General features: G+C 42.5%; 1 protein-coding gene across 5 annotated transcripts in view; it reads left to right on the forward strand.

Moving 5' to 3' along the window:
* Positions 1-22,606, forward strand: part of SORCS3 (sortilin related VPS10 domain containing receptor 3) — a 279,409-nt gene that overhangs the window by 150,401 nt on the left and 106,402 nt on the right. For all 5 annotated transcript variants that reach the window (XM_084526293.1, XM_084526297.1, XM_084526295.1 and 2 more), the window contains exon 5: positions 20,938-21,011. In XM_084526293.1, the coding sequence (XP_084382419.1) occupies positions 20,938-21,011 (74 nt within the window). The remainder of the gene's footprint in view (positions 1-20,937; positions 21,012-22,606) is intronic.

A 22,606-nucleotide genomic window follows, 5' to 3' on the forward strand; every position in this document is an offset into this window, starting at 1 on the left:
TGAAAGGACGACTAAAACAGATATAGTGTTTGTTCAATTCATTAGAAGGAAGACAATTTATCAGGAGTTTTTTTTTTTTCTACTCTTAAACTAAAGCTATATGCAAATATAGGGAAATCAAGACCTTGTGCTAATTCTACTGCATGATGAATATTTTTATAATCCTAATTAGAACCAGTCATTTAGTTCAGCAATTTCCCCCAATCTAGCCAATTTGAAATTAAAATAGATGCCTTGATTACAAAACTCATTAGCAAAGAAGCACCCTTTTTGCTAACCAGTTCATTTGGAATGCACAAACTGAATGAAGTGAGGAGCACTTGTGTTGTCAATTGCCATAAGTGAAGTGAGCCTTAATTGTTAGCATTGTGAAGTATTTGTATTGCTGCATGTTTCATTGCAGTATAATATATCATTCATTAAATGTAACAAAAGCAGTTTTTAAATGATTTAATTAAGTGTTGTTGGTGCACCAGGTAATTTTTATGAAGTCAAATGTCACTATTGTTTGCGTTTGAAGTATTGATGGGCATTACTGTTGGAAAGAAGACTTATGACTCTGCATTTATCATTCTGATTATGGTAAGCCTGGCAGTTTTAATAGGAGACAAGAAATTAAATTATGCAGCATTGGCTCCACTTCAGAAATGCCCAATGAATTTTGTCCTAGCAAAATAGTGAACTTTGGGCTTGTGATGATTTGTGGTGGCAAAAAGAAAGTAACTGCTTCTGAAACTTGATTTAGCTAGAACAGACTTTCCTATTGCTTTTTATTTATGTTATAGATACTTCATGAACAGGTTTTACTTTGAGGAGGAAAATATAGAGATAAATGGAGTGAGACATTCAATGCTTAAATGTACTCTGCTGCTGAAGAAACCTGGTTTATTGTATAAGAGAGCAAAGATTCAGTGTTTTATTCCTGGGCCATGCTAAATCATGGCTGTACATTGATTTTTATCTGGAGCCTAAGTGTGGCAAAGGGTGGTTATAAATATAGAAAATAGAAATAAATATGAGGTAATGGAGAAAGCAGAAGAATAAGAACACCGGAGGACATGATTTATTTTTATCTCGCTGTAGAGATCTGAAATGTAGCAATGTACACCTGAACTGGATGACTAGGCTGTGATAGTAGTTGGTGGTCTACTGGATGATGTTGATTGACTTCTGGGACTAAATGTAGGTAACTGTTGTAGAATGAGGTACCTTGGGCTAAAGTGGGCTTACTAGGGTTCAACTGTCTGTCAAGGAAGTTACTCACATAGCTGAGATGTAAATATTTGCCATATAGATACCCGAGATTAAGGGCTGTGAAACCAACCCTGATGTCTGGGTTTGTGGAAAATGGGTTACATGGGGATATGCTTCCAATGTGATCAAAGCAACAAGTAGTATTAAGTTTCCCTGTTTCTGCTATCACGCCTGTGACCTATATTGATCTGCTGCCCTGGAGGAGGGTGCAAAGTAAAGGTGGGATTGCAAGTCCTTTGTTGTTCTATGTTGGGATTCTTCTGTGTAGATGTGAGTTACCTGCTAGGCTGCTTCAGCAAAGTGAGATGAATCCAGGAGGGTTTTCCTAACCTACCTTTTTACCTTTCCTTTCTTTTTTTCCTTTTTTTTTTTTTTTTTCTCCTTAATTTTTCTTTGCCTTCTGCATTGCATTTCAAAACTCCTCAGTTTTTTCGTGGTCTGATGGCACCATGAGTTCTCCCCTGTAATCTGTTGAGCAGAATTACAAGTGGTATTAATTTTGGCTGCAGAAAAAAGCACAATTCGGCTGTTGACTCCACTCAACTGTCTGCTGATGTTGACCATGGAAAACTTCAGTCTAGTGTCATTTTCCATCACTGAACTGATTCGACCTGGTGTTTGATTTTAGAAATGTCATTGACTTTTCCAGGCCAAGGAACAACAGGATTAATTTTACCAAAAATACTACAGATGAAGTAATAGAAAGGAGCATGTGACAATGAATATATACTTATATGAATTGTCATCAAAAGTTCACTTTGAATAGCACTACCTATAAAATATAGAATTTAGTAGGAAAAAAAAGGTAACCCTGACCTCAGAGCAGCAGCAAAATGCTTTAGCCTGAACCTACCTTTAAGATTTTGCGTAAGTGCTTTTTTGGATTAAGGCCAGTAAGTGTGAGGACCTTTCCAAATTAGGGTGTAAAGTGGTTCTACAGACAGGCTTTCACTATTACAAAGAGCCTGCAAAGACATACGAGTAATGTGGGCACAAGGGCTTTTAGTGCAGGGATTTTAAGTAGTTTCACTGTCTTGGATTTTGCTATTATCTCATGTTTCTGTAACAGTTTAGGACATTAAAGCTGTAGCCTGGGGGTAGATGTGTCTGCCAGCGACTGAACGTATGACCGTAGGCATGTAGAACTGAATACAGAGGGACGCCGTCTAATTCCCTCTGACCACGAGTGCTTTCTGCAAGGTGGCAGTTGAAAAGCTGTTATCTTTTGTTAACCGTGAAGGGTCGCGTGCTTCCCAGTAGGATCAAGGACCCAGCAGCTCCCATTACAGTTAGTGATTCAGATGGCTGAGAACTGTTGGAAATCCGCCCAACAGGGACTGTGCTTTCTGTCTGGGTAATGGGGGCGTTAATTAGTATTTGCACATTGCCCTGACAATGCAAGGCCTCCCTCTTTGGAAGTGTTGCACATGAAGATGGCAGCGGGCCACTTAATGAGACAGTAACTTTCATCCTTATCATCAGAGATGGGTGGCTGGGATGGGATGGGATAGACCAGTGCCCTTGAGGCAGCCAGCTGGATGGATGATGTTTAGGGCAGAAGGTGCTGTCCTTGCCTACCACTCCTGCACCCACACATGCCTATTTGCTACATCGTCAGCGACCAAGAGCTGGGGCAGTCTGTTGGGGTGCATTTCTGCTTGCCAGAGCAGGAACTTGCAGCCAGGAGTGGGGATAGCAGGCTGCCCCTTGCTCTTGCTTCTGTCTCTAGCAGGGAGGTGTTTCAGCTTCCTGGTAGCAAAAGCCGAACCCTCGGCATGTTTGCATAACCTGGAAACCATGTTAGTACTTGTGAAAAGGGCTAGGTGAACTGTGCAGGGATGGGAACCTTTAGGAGGTGTGCAGTCCTGAGCCCAGTGCAGAGCCTTGGCTGTAGCTGGCAGTGCTGAGGACCAAAGCCCTTGCCACTGTGTTATTTCTAGCTGCTACCATACCCGTGCTTTCAGTTGCAGTGGATTTGGCCATCAGATCCTACAAGCTGGCCTTAGACCACACAGAGGTCTCTATTTCGTTTGAGGGTCTATTGATATGGTGGTAGTTTCTTCTTAGTGCTTTCCTGCTGGGCACATTTAACACAACACTCTTACTGTATCTTATCCATACCAGTATTTTCTCCAAGGCTTTTTTTATACAGCTGAGAGGTGCATGTCTGAGAGCCAACAACAGAGAAACTCCAGGAAAGGTTTGCAGGCAGCTGACATTTCATCTCCACCACTCTACTGTGAAGCACAACTGGATTTAGTAGACCTCAGGATGCCATGGGGACTGTTGTACCATGCAGTCCTTAGTAACTCTCTTCAGGCCGTAACCAGGAGGAATCATCTGGTTTTCACAGGTGTTAGTGTGGTCCTGTCCTGGTCGTGTTACCTACAACTGTCAGGAGTATTTAAATGGCTCAGAAGTCACAGCTTTATTGTTGCCAATACAGAGGCAGAGGGGACAAGGCAGTGAGAGAGGCTGGAGGGAAACTGAGGCACAGAAAGTTGAAGTTGAAGGAGTTGTGCAAGGTTAGCTGCTAATCAGAGGCAGAGCTGCAAAGTTACCCAGACCTCTGAACTCATATTCTGTTTTCCTTTCCACTGCCATTCGTGGTCCTGCAGAAACGTTATAGGTGTTCCTCTTCTTGCAACCTCACTTCTGCCCAGGCTTCAGACAGCTGGGGTAAGAGCTCAGCGTGGGAATTTCATGCTGGCAGATGCTGTAATTGCAAATGGACCACAGGGCAGCGAGGGCACTTTGTTTATGTTGTAGCACAGCGGTATGCTCAAAAGCTCACACGTTTCATTTCAAATAATGTAGTAGCTATTGTATGAAGCAGATTTCTGTAATACTGGAAGGTGGTACGTGGCCCTAGTTTTGTTTCAGATTGCCCTTTGCAAATAGGTTTCTCTGTTTCTCTTCTCTCCTTTGTGAATCACTCCAAACCGTCCCTGCCTCCAGTGCTTGTTTCAGCAGGTAAATGGACCATGTCCTGATCTAATAGCACACCTGAGCTGGTTCACAAAAGACGTGTGCAGCCACATATGTAGCAGCTGAAATTGAAAGTGGGTCCACCGATTTTATCAGGGAAATGCTGATTTACATCACTGGAGGATTTGGCCTGAAAACTTTTATGGTATTCTGCTCCCTCGAGAAAACAAGATAAATGTAGTTTACTCTTTCCAGTGTACAGTGTTTTTTCCCCCAAAACTGCCTGCTGAGAGATACAGAGTCCCTGGTGGGCTCATCCGCCTGTGTGTAAGCTATTGCTTATGCAAAGGTGACTGTTTGTTTCCATTGCTCAGGCTTGATATATGAAAATTCACTTCTGCTGTGTTTTTTTTTTTTTCTCTCCTTCTGATAGCATCTGCATGTAACCAATGTTATTCTAGAGAATAAACTTGCTGGAGGCACAGCCTGAAGCCTTTTGACCCTCAGTAGGCAGGGATGTTTCTAAAGCTCAGTGGTAACGTAGTGTGGGTTTCAGCTTTTCATGCTCATTGCCTCAGTGGTAAAAAAAAGGAGGCCAACGCATGGATTTTCTGGTCTAACACCTCAGGAATACCAATCCCAGCATCTTAAATAATGAATTAGTCTTTTCAAAGTCATGAATTTGGCAGAAAAAAAAAAAGACTGAGAAGGTGTTTGAGTAATTTCAGTTGTTCTTTCATATTTCTCCTGATGCTTCTGTGACTGAGGACAGGTTGGGAATTGTGTTTTTCAAATGCCTCCTCGCTAGAACTCTGTCTTTAAAGAAAACACAACAACAAAAGCAAGCAAGCAAAAAAGGCCAAGATTTTCATAATCTGATTCCAGCGCTGTTCTGCTGTGGTCCATTTACCCTTCTGACAGAGATCTTTATTCATCATGGCAAGTACTTTCTGTCTTCAGTTGCATTTGGTCTGTATTTGAACCTGGTTTTCCATGGAGGTTGCCTGGGACAAGACTGGAGGGCTGGTTTGCATGTGGTAGAAGCCCCACAACAGTTGTGTGGCAGTTACAAAATGTTCTTCCAGTATAATAAAATTCTTTGGGTTTGTGTTCAATTGATTTTTATAGGACCATGGGTGGCTGTAAAATGAAAGTTAGGGCATGATGCAGTAATATTTTGGTACTTCGGAAGTGCTGTAGGTATGATAAAAGGAGGAGCTGAGGGACCGAAATGAGGGATGATATTTTTGAGAAAGGGATGACTGGAAAAAACCAACAAACACAACCAAAACAACAAACTCAAATCTTTATAGAAAGGCCTGGGGATTCTTTAGAGCAAAGGAAGAAAGCCTGATTCTTCCCACAGTCGCCTACCTTGGGCAGCTCGTTTCTGCCAGAGGCTCAGTAATCACAAACCATCTGAATTTGGTAGCATTTTATACTTGCAGTGTTCGAGAGATAACAGCACGTCCAAATAACATGTTAGCAGAATACACTGTACCCAAGGGGACTTTCCTGCCATATAATAGCAGCACGATAGTGTCATCAAAAGTTTTGCTGCCAAATCAAGACTCTAGTTTTGTCCTCGTGCAGACACAGCTCTTGCTTCAGGCCAGTTGCTTTCCTCAGATCGTGGTGCAAGTCCACGAGTGTTATGCACGCAGCCCCAGCAGCAGCGATGTGACAAACCTGAGAGAGGTTCTGTTGCAAAATTGAGTCTGATGTTCCCTATCGAGATGACTCGTGTTTTTCTTTGGTGACAGCATGGAGAAGGCTGCTTTATTTTTCTCCGCAGTCTTCCTTTATCCTAAGAATTGCGCTGTGCCATCACTGTGAGCGTTGGTTTCCTTCAGGAATTAATGTTGTTTTGTATCGATTGACTTGTAGGCTATTGTTGGCTTGGATCAGGTTTGCTTATTGTGTCCCCATGCCTCCATTCTGCAAGGTGGATTGAAGGTACCTAGAGTTTGAATTAAATCAGTAAGTAGCTTAAATATAGCTACTGCATAATATAGAGAGAGAGCTGGAGAGAGAGGTTAGGTAAGAACATCCTTTTTGTTGCATGATTTGCCTTTGCAGATTCACTTATTTTAAAGGTATAATTTTCCACCGTTTGATTGCAGGAACTGGATGATAGATGAATCAGAGATGACAGTGTAAATGGTGTATGCCCAATAGCCCTAGGGGATCCCTGAAACATGCAAGTTTCTCATTTGGTGATTTTTCTGGCAGTGATGCCTCAGTGCCGTGACAGTTTCTGCTACAACTGTCAAGCTAAATTGTTCCTGATGGTGGCTGGCATTTACAATGATGCTGTTCATTTGGGTTCCTCCTGTAAACATCTGTATGCTGCCCTTCGTGCTGGGGCACGGGTGGTGGTGTCAGTCTCCCCTGAGTGTCTGGATCAGGATGAACTGAAGCACCGTGGAGCACAGGGAGGACACTGTCACTTGTCTCTCATGAAGTCACTCATTGTTCAGGGTATAGGAAAGGATATTCTCCTGCAGCTTTCCAGATTTGAAACCCCTTCCTACACATGATCTCAGGCTTGGCTGTGTGTGTCTAGAGAGAGGTGCTTTTGAAAGCAGGCTCTGCTTTTACCTTCCATAGCTGTCTGCTGGCAATGCATGGCTTGCCAGGGGATCTAGCCACTGAGAAATACCATTAGCTAGAGCTGAACTGAATTCCTCCCCAGGATTTTTAGAGTGTTACAGTAAGAGCAGCACTGGAGAATCTCTTCCAGCTAGCAGAATACCTGGCAGAGACCAGAGCTGACTGGGGAGAAGGAGGGTGACGTTGAGAGGAACTGAGTTTCTTTATTATGTGATATGTTCAAGCTCCTAGACGCAAGTTTGCTTTGGCACTTGAGGCATTCAGTGAATGAAGGCTTATGGGCCATTTCATATTAAAGTTTAATTCTCTTGATTTATTGTAGGAGTGGATATGACAAGTGTGAGGTAATGAAGATGGCCTAGAGGAAGGAATTGTAGATGATGGTACAAGAGCTAGGATGTTTGAGTAGGAGACAGTATGTGCTGGCATAAAGCTGATGCACCTTCTATACTACCAGAAGCTGAAGTTTTCTACTTTGTTTTTATAATCTTTTTAATTTATAGAAGTTATTTCAGTCATAGTTATCCTACAGGGAACATCTGTGTTCACTTTTGGGGAGCACAAGACTCCCACTGACTGTGGTGGGCCTTGCTCTGTGATAGTTTGTTCCAGTGCCTGGCCTTGGTTCCAGGCAGCGTAGAGCATTCAGGCTGTGTGTGGGGACTGGAATTGTCCAGAAAGAGATTCTTCCCAGTGCAGGACCTGCACACCTCCTAAGCAGTGCCATTCATCCATTGCAGCTTCCCAGAAAGCTTTCTGGATTGCATCTGGGGCATATCCATGACCCAAAGGTAGCCTGGTGTGCTGTGGCAGCCTGGAGATGCCTGCTGCAAGGCCCAGCAGGAGTACAGCCAGAGTGAATGCAGTGAGATGCCAGGTGCGCCATCCTTCCTGCCTGGTGGATCTGACGGACAGAGAGGAGAGTAGGGCTCTTTTGCCCTTTTGCAGACTGTGTTGCTGTTAGAAGAAGCAGTAAAGTGGAAAGGAAATTAATAAAAATTAGTATTTGCAATCCCAGGAATTCTATCTAGCTCTGTTTTGTAAGGATTAGAAGTGTCTGTCTCTGCTTTCTCACCCGTGCCGGCCTGTTCTTTGTACTCACCTCTTCATTTTACATCTTTCTATGAGTCATCCAGTATAAATCCCTTCAAAGCTTCCCATTAGTTTGGTGTTATCCCATTATCATACAGGTAGGCAGCAGTTCTGTGCTTCCTTTTCACAATCCCTGGAGAACTTCTGTACATTCAACTCGGGGAATCTATCTCCTCAGGTCACCTCTTTATTATCTCTCTGTGACTTCCCTCCAAGTTGTCTGGCACCCGTGTTTGCGATGCATTTCTCGGTGTATGCATCTCTGCATCAGCCCGAGTGAAACCCACTCCAAGGAGAGCAGGGAGTGCTCAGCTGTTGCAGACACGTACCGGGGCTGACGTGCTAATGGCACTGAGCAGAGCAAACCCCTCGAGCTTCACAGCTTTGGTTATCGCGTGTGCTTGCAGGGAGGCTGCAGCGGTGTCTGGCCTCGGAGAAAGGTGGGATCAGAGCAGGATTAACTGGAGCTCCCGAGTGGGAGCAGCTTTGCTTGCTGTTCTGTGGGATTGCTGCCAAGGGGATGATGGCCTCAGCTAGGAGAAGGGGGTGTTTTTATTTTTTTAATGTATTTATTTTAAACTCATTTCCATTATGTGTGCTGGGTAGTGTCAGGTGCATTTCAGCTCAGTGTCTGCAGGGTGGTGGGCTGCATAACTTGACAGCTGTCTTGAGTGAGCTCCCTGGCCTGTGAAAAAGCTGATGAATGCAAAACCGAAGCTGACTTGGGTGGCAGGGTGTGTGTGTTAAATTACGTGCAGTTTAACCTGGAGCAAAATGCATTGCTTTAATTTTGCCAAAATGACACTTTCTGATTGAGCCCAGATTAATATTTCTTTCTTTCAAGCCATGTGATTTTTTTTTACATGAACAACAGTTACATCTCAATAAAATTCCATTCTGAATGCAAATTTGAACCCCTTTTCTTTAATGCCCACATCTAAACTTTCAGAAATGTTGTTTCTTCCACTTAAAGAAGTAACTCAGCAAAATCTTATGAATTTGGTTTTGGTGGTGGGAAATCCATTTCACTAATCTGGGGAAATGAAATAACCAATCCCCCACCCACACACACACACACAAATCCACACCTGTCTAACCAACCTTTCCATTAAACCTTGATCCCCATAATATGGAGGTTATCCTACAGACAGTGCCACAGGGGTTGAAAAGGAAGGAGGAGAGGAAGAACCAAGCATGTGATTATAGTTTTATGTCCCACTCTGGCTAATGTCTGAGCCTCAACTGCTTTACCCATTGTAGTATTATGTTCAATAAACATGAAAGATGGGTCTGTAATAGCAACAAATGTACCCATACGCTTGCAGTTTAATTAAAGGCATATATCACACAATAAAGCACATTCAAATGAAAAATCTTCCCATTAGACATGTGGTTCCCATTTATTTCCCCTTATTGTTAAACTTTTGGAGTACAAGCAGTGAACGGTTGCAAAGAGGGGCTTCTGAAGAGGTGCACTGTGGATTCCCCAGGAACAAGCAAGATGTTCCTGCTGGGACGGGAGAGCACAGAGCTCCCTGGTGCATGGTGGAGCTGCATGGCCCTGTTGGATGCACCCATGCAGCTGGTGGATCTAGTTAGCACAGACCTCACACCGAAAACTGCCTGATTATTTTTTTTTTTTAAGCTGAGAAGAAGCTGGGCTTCAAAGGGACAAGGCTGGCTTGGAGGGAGAAAAGTCAGCAGCCATTAGAGCTGATTTAAGCTTTTGTCACTGTAAAAGATCTGATCCTGAAGCAGCAGCTAAAGAAGAGAAGAGAAGCCTGCAACTATACTCAGCTGAGCCTATTGGATGCCAGTGGAAGAAACACTAGTAAAGGTATCCCCTGGTGCACCTTGTAGACCCTGGTAGCAGGAGGCAGCTCTGCCGCCTCCACCTCATTCTGGTCTCTTCACAGTCCCAGTTATCATCCCCCCTTCCCCTGCATCCCTGACCCTTCCTCTGTCTAGTCTCACTCTCTGCTCTGCATCACTGGTGTGGGAAATTATGTCCCCATGCTCCACACATTGCTCACCCCATCTGTTATGTCTCTCTCCATTCACAGATGCTGGAGGGCTTTTATTTAGTTATTTATTTTAGTTTCTTTTTCTTTTTTTTTTTTTTTTTTCCTTTTCATTCCCCCTTGTATATCTTTAGCTTTCACTAAGGTTTATTAACTAAACTTTAATCACAAAGAGATTGGTGGCAAAAAGTTGTTCAACTTTAGCCCTCCCTCACCCAGACTCTAGAACTAATTTTGCAGTGGTTAAAATGGCAGGAAGTAAAGAATAAAAAACGCAGTCAAAGCCAGCTTTCTTTCAAAATGCCATTTCTGTTTATAGTACCTTCTGCAAATTGTTGAAACTAAATTATTTAGAAATGATCGAAATGTGCTTTGACCAAAACAAACACATTTTTTCACCCTTAAAGAGAAAAAATCTGAATGTAATGCTTTTCATCTTGGTTCTGTAAAAGTCTGGCATTTCAGGGGGCAGGAGAGAAAGTAGGGCAAAGGGAGCCTGTTTTTCACTCAGGATTGAAACACACTTTAATGTCTAGTGCTGCTCATTTATGTCATTGCTCCTGTTGCAGCTGTATCTGGGTTCCTTGTTCTACTACAAACCAGTCATGCAGTGGAAAAGGAGAAGATATGCTGTGATCTCAGCAAAGATGGCAATTTTTTGGCTGAGTATACTGGATACCAATTAGGCTTAAGAGAAATTGAAATGTGAAGGTTTTTGATGGACATTTTTTTTGCCAGCGTAATCCACTTTCTGCTTTTTCTTGGTAGTGAAGTGGAGAAGCAAAGCTCTTGCTTTGAGCATTTGGTTTAAGCAAACTCAACTGCTGTGAGTGGACAGATCAGGTTGAAAGCTTTTTTTTTTTTTTTTTTTTTCTTTTAACTATAAAACCATGAAATGTGACATTGGTGCCTTATAGGGTTGCTTTATAAACCAAGTCTGGACTGAGCTATACAATTACAATGTGAAATTAAATATTTTCAAAGTTTTGGAGGTTTGCACAGAAGATCCCTGACTTTTTTTTCTTATAATGGTGGAGTGTAGTCTGAGTTTTTGCCTGAAGACCTGCTTTTGTCAGCCAGCATGTAAAATATTTTAGTAATAAATTTAAAAATTTTAAAGCATAAATAAAACTTCCTATCTTCTGATTTTTTTTTTTTGCCCGTATGTGACAGATGATAGAAATACGTTTAGTATTTTATTTCTGTCTAGCCCAGTTTCTCACCAAAATGATCTGTTTCTAGTGTGCCTTCTACTGTACAACATCTATAGCAAAATGAGCAGCTTTTAGTGGATCTTGGGCACGCAGCACTCTGTGGATGTTCTTTTTGCATGCCTGAGACAATCTGGCTGTACTGTGCTAGAGAGGAGCCTTGGGCTGTAATGCGATCCCTTCATGCCAGCCCTTAATCACCTGGAAAAGAAATCAAAGCATAGAGACAAACTGGTCCATTTGTTTTCATTACAATTACTAGTTTAAACAACTCTGTGTAAACTAAGTCCATAAATATGGTGCTGGTAGACTTGCTCTTAAACTCAGCTCCACCAGCTGTTACATGAATCTTTGTGCTCAGGGAGCAGGATTTATTTTTTCAGTTCTTTAGGGTGGAGCTGTCAAGGATGCCTTACCAGAATTATGATTTCTAGCAGCTTGTGGCAAGAGCCCTCCCTTACCTTCTTTGAAGGTCCAGAAGAACTTCCAAGCTTTAGATCTTGATTCTTTTGGAGCCCAATCAAAGCAATGTGTTGAGGACAGGTATTTCCCTGGGAGGTGGTGGAAGGAACAAGCACAGATGGTATTGTTATTCTTGAACTGGTTATCAGCTCGAATGTCACACTAGCCTTTGTGTCTCGTTATGGTTATTGTTTGACACACCAGAAGGACCTAACAAAAAAACTCAGTCCGAGGGGAATGGTGAAATAGAGGAATCAGACGCCCCAAGTCTTTCCTTGAATGCAGCCTTTCCTACTGTGAGTAATAAAAGCCCTTCTTTGGCAAGGGTTGCTCCTGTCTTTGGTCACTCAGCTGATACATAATTTAGATCTGTGTTGTGCTGTTCCCAGAAGAGGAGGGACGAAATATGGGAGGGGAAGGTAAGGTGGAAGCTGAAATAGGACATGTTTCTATTGCTCCATGCAGTGTCTTTAATGCTACACCAAATCTATGCTGCTTTTTTTTTTTTTTTTTTTCTTATGCAATTCTTTCTGTTTGTCGTCTTTCTTTTGGTGCTCTGCTCTGGTGAGGCTTCTCACCCAGCTCTGCTCCCAAAGGCACAGCACATCAGTGTCTGAGTGCAACTGCTGGCTGCACAGTTGTTGCAGGGTGTTTCTGCAAGGAGACTTAGCATGCGGGGCTGTGAGAAGAAGGAAAACAACAATTCCACAACATCTCAAATAGAAAAATAAATAAGGGAAAATGGACCGTAAGTTGTGGGTACTGGTTGGAAGTGTTTGGACCACTCTTCACTATTTGGGAGTTCAGTAACCCAACTTGAATTCTTTAGGAATTCAATGACTGTTTTGGGACTAGTTCTGTTTAATATCCTTATCAGTGATATTGATGAGGTGACTGAGTGCACCCTCAGTAAGTTAGCAGATGACACTAAGTTAGGGGGAAGTACTGATCTTCCTGAGGGTAGTAGAACTCTGCAGAGGGATCTGGATAGTCTAGATTGATGGCCTATGTCCAATCCATCATGACATTTAGCAAGGCTAATACCTGCACTTGGGTCTTAACAACCCCATACAGCCTTATGGGCTTGGGGAAGAATGGCTGGAAAGCTGCTAGGCAGAAAAGGACCTGGGAGTGCTGTTTGACAGCTGGCTGAATGTGAGATGGCAGCGTGCCCGGGTGGCCAAGAAGGCCAACGGCATCCTGGCTTGTACCAGAAATCATCTGGGCAGCAGGATCAGGGATGTAATTGTCCCTCTGTACTCAGCTCTGGTGAGACCATGCTTGAGTACTGTGTTCAGTTTTGGGTACCTTGCTACAAGGGCATTGAGTAGCTCGCATATATGTAAAGAAGGGCAACAAAGCTGGTGATGAGACTAGAAAGCAAGACACGTGAGTGGCAGCTGAAGAAACTGGGGCTAGTTAGTCTGCAGAAAAGGAGGCTGAGGGGAGACCTCATCACTCTCTACAGCTGCCAGAAGGGAGGTTACAGAGAGGAGGGTGTTGGTCTCTTTTCTCAGGTGACAAATGATACAATGCAAGGCAGTGACATCAAGTTGTATTAGGAGAGGTTTAGATTGCACATCAGGAAGAATTTGTTCATAGAAAGAGTGGTTAGGTCTTGGAACAGGCTGCCCTAAGAGGTGGTGGACTCCCCATCCCTGGAGGTATTTAAGAGATGTGTGGATGTGGTGCTTAGGGACAGGGTTTCCTGGTGGCATTGTAGTGTTAGGTGGATGGTTGGACTTGATTTTGAAGGTCTTTCACAATCTAAACAATTCTGTGATTCTGTTTGCATGAATGAGGAGTTATAGGGTCTCAGGGATTTGGCTGGAACTGGAGGAAAAAGTCACCAGATTCCAGTGGTGAAGCAATGAAACAGAAAAGAACATTTTGGTTGAGTAGCGATAGGTGTTATTTTGGAGACAAATGAAAAAAAAAACAAAACAACAAACAACAAGTAACAGTAAGAAATGCAATTTTTTTTGTATCTTTTCAATTGCTTGTAGCAGTTATCTACAACAGTACAGACTCCTTTATTTATTTATTTTTGTTAAGTAAGGGCAACTGTATTAGTCCCTTCCTATGTCCAATTTTAGGTGTGAAAAAAGATCTTTCTTTGCAGTGAAAGAAGTGGGAGACATCCATCTATCCTCTATAGAATACTGTTCCAAGATATTTTGAATTTTCTCTTGCAGTACCGAAGTGCACAGTCTGTCTTAAGAAGAAGCTTGATGTCATCTCCTAAAATATTTTCACTGTGGTTTGAGTTTATTGTATACAGCTATCTTGCTCCACATGGTGGGTCATCTCTGTTAGTTTTCAGATGTGACTTCTCTGTTCTGTATTCTGAAGGCTGAAAAGTATTGTGAGTTTTTCCTGCAGAAAGCTCATTCTCCTTCTAGGAATAAACTTTTTGACGTATTAATGATAGCGCCTTCTTCCCCTTTTGTAACTTCATCCGTAACACAAATTGTAGATAGAAAACACATCTTGCAATTTTCTGAGTGGTTTACAACTTTTTCTCAGTTTCTGTGCCCCTAAATTTTTTTCAGTGATTGTGGTCTTTTCCCAAGTGAGAGAATTTAAGACCCTGCAACAGACTTGCTTTTCTGAGATATACTCTTTACAGATTGCTTGCATGCAGTCCAATTTCCTACAGAAACGTTGACCTGATTTTATTTTTCTTCTGTCCCAGTTTGATTTTTTGGCAGGAGCCCTCCACACATTCTGTAGATATTTCCCACTAGCTCTGGCTGAGAAGGTGTTACTTTGCTTTTGTGCTGTGCTGGGATCAGAGCCATCTCTTCGTGTAAGCAATCCAAGCTACTGCTTGGGGTCCTGATCTTCTGACAACATGGCAGGCCTGGCTATTCTGCCCCTCCTCTTCCCTCATGTGTCAGCTGTCGCCCAGTAATTACCCCCAGGCTGACCCTTGCCCTGCTGGATTAATATGAACGCATCTTTCCATCATCAGCTGGATGTATTGTCTAGGGGGAAGTGTAATTTTGTGTAGTAAATGAATTATTCCTATAAGTGCACAGAGTCCAGCTGTTCTTGCTCGCTTTATCTGCCACCATCATTTGCAAGCTCCAAATGCACTCAGGGTTGGCTGGCAGACAGGAATCTATGGAGATTCTTCCCAGATGTTTGCTTGGGCTAATAGTCCTGACTTCCTAGGAACAAAGCATCTGATTTTATTTGGATACGGGCTCTTTATATATGTTCCTCAGGCTGTAATTCTTCTTCTGTGTTTGGGCAGGAAAGTGTATCAATACCAAAGTTCTCCTGATTTTTTTTTTTTTAGTCTGTTGTATAGATGGAGAAGCAGTGGACATGACATCTTCAGGGTTGGTATTGCTGCAGTGAAGTGTACACAGCCTACCATATGCTGGTCCTTCTCTGACTCCAACTGAGTCTTCAGTCTTTTCCTGCCTCCCCCATGAGGAGCAGGCAAGTGAATGTGGGAATAGGGAGTCTACTGTGAAATCTGCAGTGGGGGTGCCTCCTTCTGCACCAGTCACTGTGGACTTCTTAGTGTCTGTAGAGAAATGGAGCCTTCGAAGGCATAAGTAACAATTTTAGAAGTGTATTTTAGTATGGGAATTGAGCTTTAGAAGTGTCTGTTTCTTGCCTGTCTAAAAATGAACCTTGGTGACGGGCTTCTTGTTGACAAGGACATGGATGACTAACACCGGGGGCTGAATCTACTCCTGTTGTTCCCAGGCTTTTCTTCAATTGCTCACTCTTTTCCCTTCTCTCCATGAGCAGAGTTCAAGATGGGCAGTTTTCCACATCGCTCCAGTTCTGAGAAACTGGACTTGAGCAAAATCTTTTTTCTTTTCTTTCTAGCTCTCACTGAGAAAATAAACAAAACACCCCAAACAAATGATCCCAGCCCCAAACGAGATCATCCAAACAAGCCATGCGTCATCCTGAGAGCTTGTACTGGAGAACCAAAAGAGCATGGAGACATTTTTTACATGCAGCTCTGTGTGCATGTGCATACATCCTAGTTGGTCTGACAGTTTCTGGCATGTTGTACATGTTACTGGCCTGAAATGTGATATCATGGATAAAGCGCCCTTTAAAGGGTTTTGCTGCTTATCTCAGAAAAAAAAACAACTGTGTTAAATAAAATGTTGCAAGTGTTACTGGAGTTTGAAGAAGGAGTCTGCCTGCGATATGTAATACCCTTATGATTCAGTGTTGTGCTGAGCAAGACAAGCATGAGTTAAGGTTCTGGCCTGTGGTGAAATAAAGTTGTATATCACTTGGGCTGCCAAGGTCTTTCCTCGTACAGTCTGTCTGTGCTTGGTAAAACACAGGACTGTGTTGGTGGATGTGATATGTCTGGTGCTACAATCCTTGAGTGTAGAACATTGTCATGCTGTTTGAATAAACATTTGCTATTTACCTTCCTGGTAGATGGCCTTTTTTTTTTTTAACATTAGGTCTAACTAGGCTCCAGTGCACAAGTAGATTTTCCCCAGTGCTCAGCACCCCTTCCCAAAGGCTGTGCCTGTATTGCTGAGTTGAGGTGACCTCAAAGCCAGGTGCAAAAACAGACCAGGTCTTTGATCCTGCTCTTGGGTCCTGCTAGAGTGGCCAGGATGACATGTTTAAGGTAATATTTTTGGTACTTCATCATGTGTGAGAGCACATTAAGAGGTATATTTATTTGTCATGCAGTGCTGACCCCTTCACCTTTATAAATCCCACCTTTCCTGTTGCAATGTCACAAGCCTTTCTGCAGGCAAGCAGAAATTCTAGGGTTATACCTAATATAAAAACCCAAAACAACAACAGAAAAATGTAGTCTGCTGCAAGGGTAAATGAAATTAATAAGCCTCACTCAGATGGGTGGGCTCTGTGGGGAGTTTGAGCATCTTGCATTTTGTTCCCAGAGCACCTCAGCTTTCAGGATGCTTCTGGCGGCAGTCTGTTCAAACAGGTTTAGGGGTTCCTGGGGTTTGGCTGAGTGCTGTGGTGGGTTTTACTGAGGTGCCTCTGTGGTAGATGTAGGATGCTGAGTTTATTTTTGTGTTGACTGTTTTGTCACCCTTGTAACAAGCCAGGACTTCATCCTTTGGTTTTGGGTTCTGCTTCTGATTTGCTCCTTAGTCAAGACCTCTGCATGCCACTCTTCAGCTGTGTCAAGACATAAGAACTAGGTTTCACTGAGGACTGGCCCATACAAACATTATGACCTGTAATGGACTTAATTTTCCATTCATCAGAGCAGGTCAAATAACAGAAGGTGGCTGCTGCAAAAAGGGCATGCACTCATGGTACATCCTCATGGTGCACTGCAATCCATCTGTCTTGTGAGCTGATATGTTGGAATGCTCTGGGAGGTGGAAATGCCAAACATTATTTGTCACTAAATAGCCAGGCCAGAGCTTTAAAAACGGAAAATCTTGGCACCATACAAGCCTCATTTCCTTCCATCACTTGGTATTCAGCCTCAGGTCAAATTAATCTCTGTTGAAATCTGCTGTACTTGCTGCTGAATTTGTTGTCTCATCTAAAAAATATCTCCTCTCCCATGAAGGGAAAGCACATATATATAACAAATTTTAATGCACACCAGAAAAGTCTTCATTGTGTCTTTTGTTTAGTAATTGAATGTTAACTTTTACATCTGAAAATAGTACTATGCAGGTGAACTGGGCCAGGTAGACCTTTCAGGATTTGTTGTCATACAGCCTTAAGACTCGTCTGGTTAAAATTCAAAGTGGATGCCTGGAGTAAATAGGTGAATAAATAAATGTAAGTTCCTTGAATAGTGTAAGGGTACATAGAACGTTTGCTCCTTTAAGGGTCTCTGGTAAAAGACATTTTCCAAGACCACAAACAGATAGTGAGTGAGGGAGACAAACCTGATCAGGAAAGAGATGGACGTGGGAATGTTGATTTGAGCGAGGTTGTCTGAGGGAATATTTCTGGATCGTGACGATAAGAAATAAGGAAGGAGGAACAATAAGTAAAATGCTGAGACACAGACCTGACAAAGAAAAATGGAGATGATGACGAGAAACACACCTCCCTGTCACACTAATGGGTGGGTATCAAACTACAGACACCACATGGGGTGTGTGTGTGTATTTGCTAACAAACTTCAGGCTGGACCAGCTCGTGAGTGGGTGACCCATGAGGTGTGTAAGGGGCCCGGGATCTGGGAGAGGTCCTGGACAGACAGATGGGCCATGCCAGGTACTTGAAAGATCCACAAATGTGTGTGTGCTTGTGAACCTAGAGTGCTGTGTGCATGCCTGCACCAGCCAACTTCTCTCACTAACATCCAGAAAGGAGGAAGGGGTCTCAGCTGCCTGTGTGTGCGTTTTACATGAGCCCAGTGTGTGTATGTGCTGTTGGAGGCAGCCCTTGAGTGGGGCAGCCTTTGTGATCGGTCACGTCAATGCCCTGCCTGTGTGTGTCCATGTGTCTCTGGGATATTTGCTCAGTTTTCCTACAGGTTGGACCTGGAAAGGGGAAAGTGGCAGCCACGTCCCCTGGCCTGGGCAGGGAGCCCTGATCCCCAAGCACTGGTCTGGGCCACAGCAGCCAGCAGGAGCAGTCCTGGGCTGGAGCTGCTGGCAAGGCAGCTACACTCTTCTCTGCTTACCTCACTTAACAAATAGCATCTCCTTATCTCTCCATCTGAAATCACCTAAAGGCTGCAAGTTCAGTTTAATCCTTCTACCATCAGTCAGGCTGAGATTTAATAGAAAGAAGGTGGAAAAAATACTCAGTAGCTGGTCTCTGGTTTTTAACTTGATAGAGAGAACGATGTTCCCTGAATGAGACACGGTGGGAGAGATGAGTAGCTAGAAAGAGATTGTACTTCATGCCGCTGAGCTATCTGTAGCTACCGCTGTTATGGAGCTGCAAAAGAAAAAGAAATGCTAGGGGCAAAGGATAAAAGAGAATCTAAGGAAATGGATATAGTTTGCTAATCCTTTGCTCTCGTGGTGAGAATGGTTAATCTGCTGCAGGATACAATAAGGATACTAGTCCCACTCGCTTGTGAACAGGAGCTGCTGAGGCCAAGATGCCTGGAGCCCAAGATTTGTACAGCACTGTGGATCAGTCTGCAAATTGTACATCCAGTCAGGAAAGAATAGACGAGTAGTTTCATGTGACCCATATGACAAAGTCTATGCAGAAGTCTCCATATGTGTAAAACCATGTCAGATGACTCGAGGAATGTTCCTGGCAGGCACTGGGCTAATACTAAGGCAGAGCTGTAGCACTAAAATTTTGACTTCTGGACTGTGGATTTTCAATCATTGTCTTAAGAACAGTGTTAAACAGGATGTCTCCTCAGAAAGCAGTTATCTGAATATTTATGCCAAATTTGTAAGCCCATTCGTGAATTTGGATAAAGATTTTTCTCTTCCTAGTTCTAATAATAATAGTAGCAGCAGTAGTACTGATAACAATACAGTGCTTTATTTTATATCTAAAGATAATTCTTTCTGGGGCAGAGGTTTCTCTACTGGCTTTTTTGGTAGGCTATCACTGTGATAGGTGACCAGAAAAGCAGAGGCAGTCCAGATAATGTAGTTTTATAGTGCTGTAGATTATCTTATCTAGTGACAGTGCCAAAGAAATAAGGCCAGATAGGAATATTCAGATCATGTCTGATCTCCTAAAGAACACAGGGCAGAAAATCTTTCCTAATAATTCTTACCATAAGCCCAGTGATGTTGTCTGAAGTGAAATCTGCATAAGTGGAGCCCATTTTGATGCCTGCTCCTATCTCTTCTTCCTGATGTGCTTTATTCATTGTCGGCTTGAGCTGTTAGTGGCAGAAATTGGCTTTCCCATTGACAGAAATGCAGAGAACTGATTCTTTTGTCTATACACAATCAGTCATATTAGAAACGTACGTGGTAGGGTCTGAACTTCAGTTTTTGAGTTTCCTCTTGCTAGGTATACAATGCAATGGTTTAGCTCTGTAGTTGCGTGCAAACACAGTCAGAATTAATCAGCTGCCTCGGGGTGCAGACACTGCTCAAACAGCCCTTCTCCATCTCCTTTGGCAAATTGTTCTGTGGTCTTGCTCTGATGCGTCTGCTGGATATTTGTTGTCAAAGATACTGACCATTCAGGAAACTTTAATATTCAGTGCAAACACACAGAGTTTATCATCCCAGCCACGCTTAGCCATCCGTCATAGCTGTGCCATAGTACACATCACTAGGTAGTGAAACCTTCTAATCTGAACATGGACCTGTTTCCAATTTGTAAATCCAATTACTACAAATCAAATGCACAACCTTTACACAGATACTAAAATTTTCCCATTTAGGACCTGAAGTTTGTACATTACAAAAATATAAGGTTTTTGGCTCTGTTATCTACCTCCTTAGTCTACAATCAACCCTTGTTTTATTAACCCAGAATTTGTTTCAGATGGAATTTATTTGAAACCCCCTTGAAAATACTGCCTACTATTTCTTTCTCTGTGATCTAGTTGTAAAGCAGAGTAGCTGTTTCTGAAGGTGTGATTCATTTCTGAAAAAACAAACTTTCTCAAAGTAGTAGGAAAAGAACTTACACATGCTCTGATTATGAGTGAGTCAATTGTGGTGATTAACTGGATGGAGGACAAGGTTTGTAGTATTCAGCAGAGAACATGTCAAGTGAACCTGTGTCTGAGTATAGAATTGTGTGGAAATTTGGCTGCTGCACCATTTTCTAGCCAGAAAACACAAAACAATGATTAGATTGAAAATATGGCTTTCAAGATCTACTTCACTATCTTGAATGTTTAACTACTGAGCAGATTGATTTCTGACTTACCTGAAAATTTAGACCTTATTCGGAAAATGGAAGCTGTAAATTAGGTTCAATTTCATGTTCTTTCCTATACTGGAGAGAGATGCAACCCCATGCCATAAAAACAGATCACAGCATGACCTTGAGTACAGAGTCACTATCTACCACATCATAGCCAAGTTAACTAATCTAATTTGCCTTTCATTCTAACTAATGTTAGGAATTTACCTGCCATCAATCACCTGCTTCCCATTGAACTGAAAAAGTCAGGGGGATTGCCAGCTTTGTCATATGGCAGACAAAGTGAATGTGTTGACAGCTGCAATGAGAAAGCACAAAAATGTTTGAAGAAGTTTAGGAAGAGCCAACCTGCTTTCGAGTCTCAGTTCAGTCTGGGTTAAATATGAGGGGAGGAGATTACCTTATTAGCCATCCCTGGCAGTGAGGTTGATAGATAACTATGCAGTACAATCCTTTCCTATTCTTTAATCTGAACTGATTTTAATCCTTTATGGAGCAGCAGCCCTTCCTCTTCTTGCTCAGAGTTTATACTACTTCTCTCTGTCTTTCAGCTGTACAGCTCCATGGACTTTGGAAGAAAATGGCAACTCATGCACGAGCGGGTCACTCCAAACAGGTTTTACTGGTGAGTTTTGCTCTCTGGCTTTGCTTGCTTTGGGTAGATCATGGAAGGGAGAAGGGTATCTAACTTTTTTCTTTTTTTTTCTTTTTTTCTGAACACTAAGTATGCCCATGCTTTTAATGTTACACATGTATGCTCAGTCTGTATCTTGCAGTGTTATAGTTGAATGGCTCCATGTTTGTACCTCTTTCTTAGTCCAGTAACAGATGCTGTCTTCTACAGATGAGCACAGGTCTTGGTAATTGAAGAACTCCTGCTTTTTTTATTACTATTATTTTATATGGCTGCTTATGCTAACACAGAAAAACTGCCCCAGTGCTTCACTGGCAAAGCTATAATCATTAGACCTTCTCTTTTTCAACGCTTCTGAGAGCTACTTCAGACTACAACACAGTCTGCACAAAGCCAGCCACTCAGACCAGTCTCCTTATGCAAACCTGGCAGAGAGAGGATGACTCACTCTGTTTTGAACCAACCTCTGAGGAACTAGTATTTTTTCTACCAACTGGTGAGAGCCCAGGATGTTCAAACTGTTTGCTGAAACTCTGCCTTGTGACTATACCTCATTCCTTCCCCAAGTGGCGGTATCCAAAACTGGGAGAATGTCTTAAAAGCAGAAGATTTCATAAATTTAGTTCCTGTCTCCAGGGTCCTCCTTTTCAGATGCTGCTTTGCCAAACTTCTCTACCAGATGAAGTCTCAAAAGCTGACTTGAGAGAGAGAAGAAAAACCAGTGACGTTCTTCTGTAGTTCAGTCTGGGATATAGGACTTAAATCAGTTTTAACATTGTGCTACTTGCTAGATAATGGTGTATGAACGTGTGTCTGTGTAGAAGTCCTGATTTTCACAATAGTTACTAACTATGAATAGATAAAGAAGTGCCTTGTCCTTCAGGTCAAGAAGATGCTGCTATTAAGGAACCAGAAGCCCTTATTTTGAAGGGTCAAAAATAAACAGGACTTGAGTGATTTAACAAATGTTTTCTGATTGTGAAGTGTGGTGTATATATTTTAGAGTCAAATTCTTGTGGAAGTTCTGGTGTGTCATTAAAAATGCCTGGAACCCAGACCAAAATGTCTACGGATTGAACATGGAATATTTCCACACCTTGCAATGGAAGAAGATACCTCACAGGATTTTCAAATTGTCTAGGTTCTTCTGAAAATCCCTCTAAACAGCTTTAGACTCTTGCATTTAAAAGAAGGCTTTTTGGCACCAAGTCTGAAGATTTGCCTCTTTGTGCCCTTGGATTTTGGACAGTGAAAGGAGATGTTTGAACATCTAGGGAAGCAAGCTGTAAGACTGACAAACCACAGAGACATGCAAAATATAGCAAAGGTCTAGGACCTTGTCTGACCATGTCACTGTTTCACATTTCCATCACGAAGGCAGAGTGGTTGTATTCTCCCGGTTCTGGTGATAGGTAGTTGATAGACCTTACCATCTGAAATCCTTTGATTTCACCTTTCTTTCCTAGGTGCAGTTGATATAGGTGAGTGTAAACACTCTCCAGGTGTATGTGGAGTAGAATAGCTGGCATATCTCCAGTGGCATAGTTGTATAGTTGTACCCTACCCCTCAAACAGCACAGATGAAC

Source organism: Aythya ferina (assembly GCF_964211825.1).
Source record: "Aythya ferina genome assembly, chromosome: 7".
In the NCBI taxonomy this organism is placed as follows: Eukaryota; Metazoa; Chordata; class Aves; order Anseriformes; family Anatidae; genus Aythya; species Aythya ferina.